The 12,526-nt window shown below is 39.1% G+C and overlaps 1 protein-coding gene across 1 annotated transcript in view; it reads right to left on the bottom strand.

Moving 5' to 3' along the window:
- LOC138963166 (uncharacterized) overlaps positions 1–7,857 on the bottom strand; it is a 30,377-nt gene extending 22,520 nt beyond the window's left edge. Inside the window, exon 1 of the mRNA XM_070335203.1 lies at positions 7,728–7,857. Within this exon, the coding sequence (XP_070191304.1) occupies positions 7,728–7,838 (111 nt within the window). The 5' untranslated portion in view covers positions 7,839–7,857. The remainder of the gene's footprint in view (positions 1–7,727) is intronic.
- Positions 7,858–12,526: the final 4,669 nt, after the last annotated feature.

Genomic DNA, 12,526 nt, shown 5'->3' with positions numbered 1-12,526 from the left:
ACTTTGTACAGAGCTGCCATCTTATTTCTTTTCGTTGTTTATATTGAGATTACAGCGGAGATAAGTTGCAAACGTACCATGAGTCGTTGCGTTAATCATCTACATTGATTGGATGGGTCTTTGAGTATATATACAACCAACTTGTTTTCAAATGCTTCATACAATGATTTGTTTCTTATCTGCACTCTGAAACAATGTTGCAATGCATTCAAATAAACATAAATAATGTCTGTTGTGTATTGTTGCAATTTTTTTCTCTCTAAAAAACACAGGTAGTGCACCACGAAAACAGTGTTCGCTAAAAGCAGGGGACACGCCTATTGCTAGCAAATTACGTACACTTCATGAAAGAATGTTAATCAGGAAGTTTCACACAATGATTCGTGATCAGGACAACTGGGTTTTTGCTTGCACTAACTTTTGTTCAAAATCAAAGTGTCTAGTTTTCTCGATTTATAATGTTTGACACAGACTATAGTTTTTGCAGAAATAGTTGAGTAATGAACAATAATTATTCTGTGTGATGCTAGATAGGGTTTTCCCGATCTTACGTTTAAAAGAACCAATTGTTATTCTGAGAAATAAGACATTTTCACTGTAACCAAGAAATCGTATTTTCATCAGACTGTATTCTATTTTTCAAGTCTTAATGATCGTGATTAATTTTTGCAGATAAAATATTCAATAAAAAAAGGTGCAGTTGGAGGCCGACGTCTGCTCTGTAATTGTAGGTCAGTATTTAACACCCAAAACAACGCAAAAGACACCTTCTCTCAGTTTTCAGAACTTCCGATTTTCCGCGAGAGTGTGACCTTTTCTTAGCTTGGTCGTGTCTACTTTGAGAGTGAATGCGCACAAACATTTTCCTCGGAAACACGAACCCAAAGGCCGCGATGGTTCCACACATCAAACAATCAGCCTGATTGGCTTTTACTTTGGCCATCCACGTTTCACCTGAAGCTCAAACCCAATCACCACCTCGATATTTCACAAATGAACAAGGCCTACGAAATACCGAGACCATAAGTTATGCGAAGTGATGAGGTCGAATATTTGACGTAAGTTGATGCATGAATTCTTCCAGACTACGTCAGTCAATTCCAAAGATCGCTTTTGGGATGAACAGGTAATATTGTTTCGAGTTTGCTGTCCGGAAACACGTGGACTGAAAATGATATGTGAATCGAAAAGAACCAATTCTGGTCTGTTTACAACCGCATGAAAGCAGGAATGAGATCATCGTCAGATTGAATTACATTAACTAACTCCGTGGCCTCGCCCCGTCGGGATTCAATTGGTTTAAACACGATTTTATTAATGAAATACAGGGTGGCGTGTATATACGATATAAACATTTGTGGCCACACAGCAAGCTAAGCTTATATTAAGTGTGGTTATAAATATGTACATCTAGATAGGAATTGTTATTTCACGTTATGTCAAGGTCATAGAATCACTTATACCCTTATGAGGACGCAAGACAGACAAGATAAAAAAAATTACACACACACACACACACAAAAAAAAAGAGGAAAAAATGCAGCAAAATAATCAGAGGATGTGACAGAGGACGGGAAGGACTGCAATATCGGGGAGATCCCGGGGGAGGAGGGTGGGGGGGGGGGGGGGTGTCAGAGAGACGATGAGAGACTTTCACAGACTTGCTAGATCAATCCTACTGCAGCAGCAAACATTTCATTTACATTGTCGTACAAACTAATTTATTAAGCTGAGGTTAGTCCTGTGAATACACAGAAAAACCTTTAATAAAAAGATTTACTCAAAACTTGACCTTCAGTAAAAACGTAAAACAGCATGACCTGCCAATAATCAAATCCTTTCTTTATTTGGTGTTTAACGTCGTTTTCAACCACGAAGGTTATATCGCGACGGGGAAAGGGGGGAGATGGGATAGAGCCACTTGTCAATTGTTTCTAGTTCACAAAAGCACCAATCATTTGTGTGGCCACAAATGTTTATATCGTATATACATGCCACCCTGTATTTCATTAATAAAATCTTGTTTAAACCAAAACAACCAATCAAAAACTTGATCCAGGGGCCTGCAACGTAGTACAACATATATACCACTCCACCGGGAGAATGCAAGTTTCCAGTACAAAGGACCTAACACTTCTTACATACTGCCTGACCAAAATCTTCACAAAAATTGACTATATTCTATACAAGAAACACTTAACAAGGGTAAAAAGAGAAACAGAATCCGCTAGTCGCCTCCTACGACATGCTGGGGAGCATCGGGTAAGTTCTTCCCCCTAATCCGCGGGGGGTCAATAATCAAATACTGGATCATTGACATGGTGACCACAGGGTAATCAAAATCTATCACTTAACCTTATAAAGCTATGTACCTTTTCGAATATTTCAATGTTTTCGGTAAAACGTAGGTTTAGAAGACCAAACAATAAACATTGTACATTTTCATGATCATTCGGTAATGTGTGTATAGTTAGTCTTCGGACATCATCGTAATTACTACAAAATAATAAATAATGTTCAACATTTTCATTTTGATATCCGCACTGACAAGTCGGGATATCACTTAAGTGGCGTTTCACCATATCATCATTTAAATCGCTCATTTTAATCCTAGTCTGCGGTGTATAATTCCGTCTTTTCTCTTGCCATAATAATATTGAGGAGGAACTTTACTATCTTAACGACATAAAAACTGATTAAACTGGCTAATTGATTTTGTTAATTTGATATTATCTGGTAGAGAATTCCATGTTCGGGTAGTGCTGGGAACAAATGACTTATTATACAATTCAGTTCTGTGTGGTGGTACGACCCGTTCAAGTGGGTTCCGTCTATGATAGGGGTTTACAGTCGAGACAAGAGGAGGCAATAAATCAGCCACGTTCTGAGAACATTTCCCATGTACCATTTTATGATACAAAATCAATTTATGTTTTTCCCGTCTTAGTTTTAAACTACTGAAGCCTGATTTATCATATAATTTTTGGTGGATTGTTCCTTTAACTGCTCCGACAATTACCCTTAAGGCCTCGAGGTGGATCTGTTCCAAAATGTTAGATACAACTTCTGTACAACTGTCCCAGACGACATCGGCGTAGTCAAAGTGTGGTAATACGTAGGATTTATTCATAGTTTCTAAAGATTTTTTACTAAACTTGTGCTATTAAAATTTCAAACAATTAGTCAATAACATTACTTTAATTGCAAAACTGTTAATATAAACATTCCACTTACAATCATTTTGTAAAAAAACGCCCAAGTGTTTGTGGTTGGCAGTGTCCTGAACATCAATGTCATTAAATGTCAAATAATCAAAGTCGCAATCACGTCGTTTAAAGTTTAGCAGCTCAGTTTTTTCATTATTAAATTTTACCTTCCAGTCGTTGGCCCATCTACTTAATTCCTGTAAATCCGAGTTCAAAATGTCTTTACGCAATTGGGAATCGTTCATTGATAGGTACATGCTTGTGTCATCTGCGAACAATTTAACAGTGGATTGAACATTTAAGACAATATCGTTTATATATATCAAAAACAGTAGTGGCCCCAGCACAGATCCCTGGGGAACTTCAGCTGGTACAGTCTGTGGGGCCGACATGTGTCCTTTTACAACAACGCTCTGTAGTCTGTCATTTAAATAACTTCTAATCCAACGTAATAAGCGTCCTCTTATGCCAATGGCCTCTAATTTGTACAATAGGCCTTTGTGCCACACACGGTCAATGGCTTTTGACATATCAAAAAAAATGGCTTGTGTTGGGAGTCCCTTATCAGCAGCTGTACATAGATCATTGTAGGTGCAGAGTAACTGGTTTACAGTCGAGTCACCTGGTATAAAACCAGATTGCACAGGCGTTATTATGTTATTCAACTTCACAAAATTAAAGATATATGGTTGTGGACACACTTTTTAAACACTTTCCCCACACAGCTTAACAATGATATAGGTCTATAATTCAAACAACTCATTTTGGATCCTTTTTTAAATATCGGAGTAACATGTGCATATTTCCATAACATAGGGTGTTGTCCTTCGTTCAGGCAACGATTAAACAGCGCTGTAATGGCGGTTGTGAAATAATACTGATTGCTGCTTTAAGTAGCCTATTATGTACGTGATCTGGGCCGCATGCTTTACTAGTATCAAGACTTTTTATAATGTTAATCACCTCTTCGACGGACAGGTTTAGCTCGCTCAATTCACAATCAAGGAAAGGAACAATCGGCAGGTCATCATTTACATTATCCAGAGTGGCTTGCTGTGCAAAAAAGTCGTTAAAAACGTTTGCCTTTCCTTCGTTGTCATAACAAATGTTACCGTTATGCTCAATAGGTGGTATTTCATCAGAACCAATTCCTTTCTTGTCCATAAACCTTTTCACAATTTTCCACCAATCTTTTTTTATTTATATTGTCTGAGTTACATATTTTCGAATCCATTTCATTGTAATAGTCTGTTATCCGTTCTCTTTTCTTGTCGGTTACGTAATTTCGTACCTCGCGAAATAATTGCCAATCTTCTGGTAAGTTTGTTCTCTTTGCTTTGGCATGAATCCGCTTTCGTGTATTTATGAGTGACAATGTGTCAGCGTTTATCCACGGCGCGTCTTTAGGGCTAACTGTTATTGTTCGGACAGGCATATGCTGTTTGGCGATGTTCATAAGAGTAACTGAAAAAATATCGGCGCAACCATCGATAGAGTTGCTTCCGATAATGTCATTCCAATTTACATCTGATAAATCTGCACAAAAATGTTGTACGTTTAATCTGTCATAATTATTATATATTTCTTTTAAATGGCTGCTGGGTCTTTGCTGTATTATGAATAATAACACATGGTACGCTATGGTCACTGCATATGGGTGCCAGTACGTCGACGCTCTTTACTAAATGGAGGGTTTGAGTTAAAATCAGGTCCAGACAGGTGCTACTGTTGTTCGTAATTCTAGTTGGCATGTTCACAATCTGATGCAGTTGGAATAAATGTAGAATGTCTACTAGGTGCGGTGTCGGCACGTTGAAAAAGTCGTAGTTAAAGTCGCCAAGGACAATGAACTTTTTCATGGTATCGTTTGCAAGTTGAATGCTTTCTTTAATAAGGTCCCAGTACAGTACGGTTGCGTTATGTGGGCGATAAAAGGAACCGATGAGAAGACTTTCTTGGTCGATTTTAATTTCAACCCATACAGCTTCTAAATTGTGGACAGTCAGATCTGGGCGGTGTTTATAATAGAGGTTATTCTTAACGTATATTGCAACACCTCCATGGGGATCGTTAGGTCTATCAAGTCTAGCTGGTGGGTGAAAACTAAAAGTAAAGAGCTATTTTCGTCTGTTGGCGAAAGCCAAGTTTCAGATACTGTTATTACGTCAAACATTTGCGATTCTGGTTCTAAAAGGTAGATTATTTTTATACTCCTTGCATTGATGTGAACAATGCTGAGTTCCGATTTATCAGGACCTGGATTACTTTCCACATCGCCAGCTCGAAGAAGCATAATATTCTTTATTCCCCCCTCTGCTTCTTTACCTCTGTAAACTTGTAGAGCTAGTTATTTTTCGATAATGACCCAGCAACCAAACAAATAACGAGCCAGCAACAGCCTGAATCCTCGATAGTGCAATGGGTTGAGAAGCTGTTCTGTTTTGGTACTACTTTTGCGACTGAAAAGTTCCGAACGCTCTATACGTACGAAATATAAATCTCTGGAGCAAACAATACAAACATACCGCATTTAAATTAACAACTACAGGCCTGAACACATGAATCTCCATATAAAATCCATGAGTTAGGTTGTTTTCTGAATCTAGATCTGCCGTGCACACACCGTTCATCACAAGCAAATTCCCAAGGCAAGTAACTCATACTCTTGCCGACAAGAGTAGTTCCCCTTCTTTTAACGCAGTTTCTTCGACAACACTGACTGCAATCCGACGGTCAGTTTTCAACAATATTTCATTTTATAAACAGATCACACGCAACCAAATGCACACATCTCATCAATTTAAACAACATAAAGCGGTTTCATACACTATTTTCTCCAGAAAACTGAACTTCATACAGTAATTAACGTTGGAACACGGGTGCAAAAGTTCGTCTGCTAGTCCCATTTGACGAAAGAACATTATCCTAAACCAGAACCAGATACTAAAACATAAACAGAACACACAATATCTGCCTTTACCGCCACAGCAGAATAACAGCATATCTGTGTACTTGATTTTAGTCTAAAACAGGGAAACTGACAAGAAGTGTTAACAGAATGGAATGATTTGCACGGAACTATACAACCGCGCATTAATCGATCGCCTGCGCAGGTTGACTGGTTGAGTGATTCGGATTCGATCAAACTTTCGCACAAAAACTCCTCTTTTCTTTGAATAACTGAAGAAAGGAGGAATAAAGAGGTTACACACCTCGTCTCAGTGATTATTAAAAATAATGGTCTCAGTTCGCGGTCATGAAAAAGCTCGCTGAAGCTCGCATTTTTCATGATCCGCCAACTTCGACCATTATTTTTAATAATCACTGAGACTCGGCATGTAACCTCTACGTAATGAACCAAAATAGTGAGACAAAACACTTGTGTCGCGTCAAACTTGTTTACATTTGTCAGTCCTTAAACATCTTCTTCTCGCGTTGACAATGAGTTGAAAGTCAGAACTGTGTACAATATGTACAAAAACAGCCAAGGTGATGCTGTTTGCTTTGTTCAGCAACAACAGTATCAAAAACGGTGAAATCATGTCTATGCTTAGAAACGCCAATTTCCTACCCTGAGCTGCTGCTCGTGAATGAAAACACCCTATTCTGGCTCTGTATGTGCACGTATCAACTGACATGATTCAACAAAGTAAGAAACAAGAAGGTCGCCAGTGGTAGGGTGCTTGTCTGGCTAGTCATCTCTCTCAAATGGGAATACACAAACAGGGGGAAAATATGTACAATACAGGCTTTGGTAAAAAAAGAGTTATCTAAGTTATTCATAATAACTGAAAAGGAATTTGGTAGCTGTTATAGCAGAAAGAAAAACTGCAAGTAGTTGCAGTAAGTTTTGAATGAAGCGTCTAAATGTAATAACATCCAGAGATAGAGTTGCAAAAAAGTACTGTAAGATACGGAAGGAATGCATCATCAACAATTCGTTCACATGTTTGTGGCAACACAATATGCCGGGATACAGTTATGAATATGATCAAGCGGCCTAACATGCTCATGAGCAACAACACACACTCACACTTACACTTTTTTTTTCATTTTCATTTTCATTTTCATTACTTTATTGTCCCATCGCTGGGAAATTCGGGTCGCTTCCTCCCAGTGGAAAGCTAGCAGCAACGGAGTCGCGCTACCCAGGTGTCTGCGTGTTTAGGTGTATTCAGCCACCCACACTTATGGCAGAATGACCAAGGTCTTTTACGTGCCATTGTGATGACACGGGGGTGGGACATGGCTTCCGTCACTGGGTCTGCACATAAAGTTGACCCGTGTCCGTCCCGGCCCGAATTCGATCCTGCGACCTTCCGATCACAAGTCCAGTGCTCTACCAACTGAGCTACCGGCCCCCCCCACACATACACACACACACACAAAGATAACGTATAGAACTCCAACATTATGGTATCAGACTTTTGAAGAAGAATCACAACTGAAACAAATAGTCAAATTAAAAATAAGAAAAATGGATTTTAAACTTGACACAAACATTCCCGGCATACCACTCACCATGTTGGTCAAGCAAACCAGCAGCAGAAAGCAGGCCCCGAAGCTGAGTGAGACAGCCATTTTTGACAGTGTTCTGAAATCACAATCTGCTGCAAACTGGTCTCCATACATGCGGACGCCAACCCCTAGCCCGCAGTTAAATAGAGACCCTTGGTACTATTTGATTGGACGAGATGTTCACGTGACCACGACGCCATTTGAAGCACACGTGTATTAGATGCAACATCAATCGTGTGCTAAGTGGGCGTGTCCTTGACGCCCAGTACGCCTGTCTGGTGTGGTGATTGATCTGAGTCTACAGGGATGGCCAAATACAAACACATTTTACTCGCCAGCCGGGCGAGTTACTTCAAGAAAGTCGCCCGGCAGAAATGTCACTAGCCCGGTACATACCACAGTTGATTTGCCGTGTTATGTGGCTTGAAGACTCGATATTAACACCAAAAGTGTTGCATTAGAATAGCATTTGCATTGGCTAGCACTGTTAGTTGCCAGGCGGTTTCTCATAGTCCGGCAAATATTGTACTCGCCCCTGGCGATAGGGCGGATGCTTGTGACTTTACAGTAACTGCTTTCATCAGAGTTCAGTTTCTATTGCGAAGAAACCGCGTAGGTGCTTTTTTTTGTTACTTTTAATTTTAATAAATGTCATAATACTACCAAGATGGTGGAGATGCTTGAAATTTCTTGTCTATCTCTCTCGGACACACTAACACACGCACAAAGTAGCCTATCATAGGTTGTGTTATTTCTGTTGAAGAAGGGTGAGGGGGTGATGGTAGATGGAGGGGGTGGGGGTGGTGAAGAGGGTGAGATAAGGATAAATGATGGACAGTGATATCACTGATAAACATTGCCTGTTGTGTTCTGAATGGATCAGACACATTTTGAAATTAGCAGACATTAAGAGTAATGAAAGCCTTACATTACACCTAATTGTTACCGGCAGCTCACAGCGAATAAAACTCGAATACAAATTCCTGAAAACGGCTCTTTCGAGATTAATGCTCAGTCAAGCATGTCAGCAGTGAGCTTTTGCTGTTGTTGCGATGTTCCAATAACATAGTGCAGTAGCTACATAAACTAAATTGTACTGCTTTGTTGAAATTCACCAGAATGTTTTGTTTTACATGTGAAAAGCATGTTTCCTTCAGAGATTCACAGAGAGATGTGATAATTATCAACTTCCAAAAATGTGTTATATTTTTTTGATATTTCGAGGGCTAGTTATAGGTTATTTTAAGCAAGCTTCTTAATAAATTAATTAAAATTGCTTTATTTTATTCGATTTGTTGAAGGTGGTCCATATTAGTGGACTCACACATACTTTGAGGTTTTGCTATTATTGGCTCACGTAAGTGTGGCCTATGCGATGCTAACTTTTGTCTGTCTGTGCGTGCGTGCGTATGTATGTATGTATGTATGTATGTATGTATGTATGTATGTATGTATGTATGTATGTATGTATGTATGTCTGAGGTAGAAACTTTAACATTTTAAGACGTCACATTATGACGTAAGAGGGTTAGACGTCACGCGAAGGAATTACTGAAAGTCTCGGTCATTGTTATTTTGGGCGGGCCGAGACTAGTTGGCAGTCGTGTCCCTGTAAGTAGGCTACATGCAGACAGACAGATCTAGAGTCTCGCTTTCTTGCACAGTGTCACCTATGCTTACTGTGTGTGTGTGTGTGTATGTGTGACGGAGTGATTGAGTTTGTGTTACTGTTTGTCGATTTCTTACGTGAGCCTTGAAGGCTTCGCCTCTTGTTTTTTGTTTGCATTAGAAACTCGGTGTACACAGTCTACACACTGTTAAAATGTAACAAATATTGTCTTAGCTGTCATATATAGCCATTTTTGTCTTATAAAAGCTTTGGCTGTGGACAGAAACGAGTCCGTTTTAGGCGGCACATTTAGAGTGAACGCTGCCAAAAGTGAAAAAAGAGAAAAAGCCAAACGGGTTTGAGGTTTGTGTTTCTACAACTGTTTTGACATGTGCAAGTTATCAAGAGAGGGTGAATACAACGAACGAAATTTTTTTGAGCGCTCTAGCGCCGTTAGTTTGTCAGAACAGGAGGTGGTCCATATTAGGAGCCGGTCCATATTAGGAGCCCTTCCCCTAACAGAGAAATATTTATTTATCCTACATACGTGAGAGAGACACTCGTGAGATAATAATCGTTCAAATCACACGTGTGTATATCATGTAAATGAGGTCATGTCAAGCAAGTCTGGCAGGGACCTGTTTTTCCACTGCTTATGATGCCAAAGTCACCGAGACAAACGTCATTATAGAAAACAAATAGACCTTTTCCACTTAAATTTTGGCTCATGCGCTGGCATTGTCAGATCTACCGGAACTAGGGGGCAAAAGGAAAAATCGATAACGAGGCTTGGTGCAAAGTAAAGTGCGGAGACGACGAGGCAAACTGTTGTGTTTGCAACTGCAAGTGCAACAGTGGAATGAAGAAAAAGAAATACGGTGGACAGAATTTGTCATTGTATGGCTTTCCGATGGGTGCAAGTGCAAAGGCGCAACTACTGTGTCACCTAAGCTTACTGTGTGTGTGGGTGTGTATGTGTGACGGAGTGATTGAGTTTGTGTTACTGTTTGTCTATTTCTTACGTGAGCCTTGAAGGCTTCGCCTCTTGTTTTTTCTTTTCATTGCTTTACTTTTACTATATTCTATACTCTCATCTCGTATTTGTCTCTTCAGCAATTCCCATTTTAACTGGACATCCGTTTGTTCTTGCTCACGCATAAACTCTTCTATAGCCGAACTCATAAAGTGTTCATATTGCAGATCATGTAATAACTCATTATTAAACTTCCAAAATCCAGGACCTCTGAGCACTGTATTACTGTATAGACGCATCTGTGTGACTTTATTTTAAAACATAAGGGCATAACATTTATCATATATTCGGGATCAGCTCGTTACTCCCCCGGCTCTTTCTTTCTTTCTTTATTTGGTGTTTAACGTCGTTTTCAACCAAGAAGGTTATATCGCGACGGGGAAAGGGAGATCAAACACCTCAGAGCTGGAACATTTCGTTTTTGCCGCATAACATGAAGATTTCACCACTTTGATGCATCCACTGATAGGAAGTGTTAAATATATGCTATTCTATCATCAGGAGTACATATTTCATCTATACGGGCCTTATATTGTCCGTTTTGCGAATTGCGTCAGAGCTGGAACAAACCTAAGCTCCGCCCATTTTGCTATTGCTCAGAGCTGGCACATCGATTAAACTAGTTAATTAATTTTGAGAGAAATCTAGAAGCAATCTGAAAAATGTTTTGACGCCAAAACATTGCTTTTACATTGGCCCAGCTCCCCATTAGGGGTTGGGTGTTCTGTGTTAGTCTGTATCGAGCATAACCCCGAACATGCGCACAAATCTCCACCTTTTGACATAAATGATCAATTATTGCGATATATATATATATATATATATATATATATATATATATATATATATATATATATATATATATATATATATATATATATATATATATATATATATATATATATATATATATATATATATATATATATATATAAAACATCAGAAATTGTGAAAGAAACAATTGAAAGTCAGCAGAGACTTTCTTCCGAGATTTGTTAAAATATATATTCATTGTAGCATCTGGTTGCCTACATTTGGTAATACCCAAAGCATTTGTGAACGTTTCAAACCAAAAAGTATAGTGAAACTCTGCTTTAGACACCTAGTCTTTTCATGCTAAAAAAAAACCAAAAAAACCTTCCCCTACCCTACCTCCCCGGTTTTGTAAAGAAAATCTGGCCTGAAGTCTTTTCATGCGCAAAAAAACCACAAAAACAAAAACATTCTAAGCTCTCTGTCTCTGACGGATTGCATTTGAATAACGACATCCAATAAAGTCTACCAATTACGTAATTCCTTTCTAAGCTCTCTGTCTCTGATGGATACATTTGAATAACGACATCTAATAAAGTCTACCAACAGCTGCGAAAACTTTTATAAGAAACTTGAAACTCATCAAAAGGAATGAGTTGCACCTTGGGTCATTTCGGTCCTGAATTTCCCGACCTGAGCCAGGCAAAGCAGGAAAACAATACAACGTAATTCCTTTCTAAGCTCTCTGTCTCTGACGGATTGCATTTGAATAACGACATCCAATAAAGTCTACCAATTACGTAATTCCTTTTTAAGCTCTCTGTCTCTGAGGGATACATATGAATAACGACATCCAATAAAGTCTACCAACAGCTGCGAAAACTTTTATAAGAAACTTGAAACTCATCAAAAGGAATGAGTTGCACCTTGGGTCATTTCGGTCCTGAATTTCCCGACCTGAGCCAGGCAAAGCAGGAAAACAATACAACGTAATTCCTTTCTAAGCTTTCTGTCTCTGACGGATTGCATTTGAATAACGACATCCAATAAAGGCTACCAACTATCAGCTGCGGAGACATTTGTCTCAAAAAAATACGCCGAGAGGCGTCAAAGTTCCCCTTGGTTTGTCCCTGTCAAAAAAAAAATAATTTGGGATTACTGGTAGCTTTTTTGTACTACCACGCATATGTAACGCCATTTTGATAAAGTTGATAGTATTTACAGCTTTCCGGTCATATGTCCGGCTATCACTCACTTTTAGGTGGCAGATATCCAGATTTATTCCCCCCTCTGCTTCTTTACCTCTGTAAACTTGTAGAGCTAGTTATTTTTCGATAATGACCCAGCAACCAAACAAATAACGAGCCAGCAACAGCCTGAATCCTCGATAGTGCAATGGGTTGAGAA

Source organism: Littorina saxatilis, linkage group LG3, assembly GCF_037325665.1.
Source record: "Littorina saxatilis isolate snail1 linkage group LG3, US_GU_Lsax_2.0, whole genome shotgun sequence".
NCBI lineage: Eukaryota > Metazoa > Mollusca > Gastropoda > Littorinimorpha > Littorinidae > Littorina > Littorina saxatilis.
This window is presented reverse-complemented; position numbering and strand designations above follow the sequence as displayed.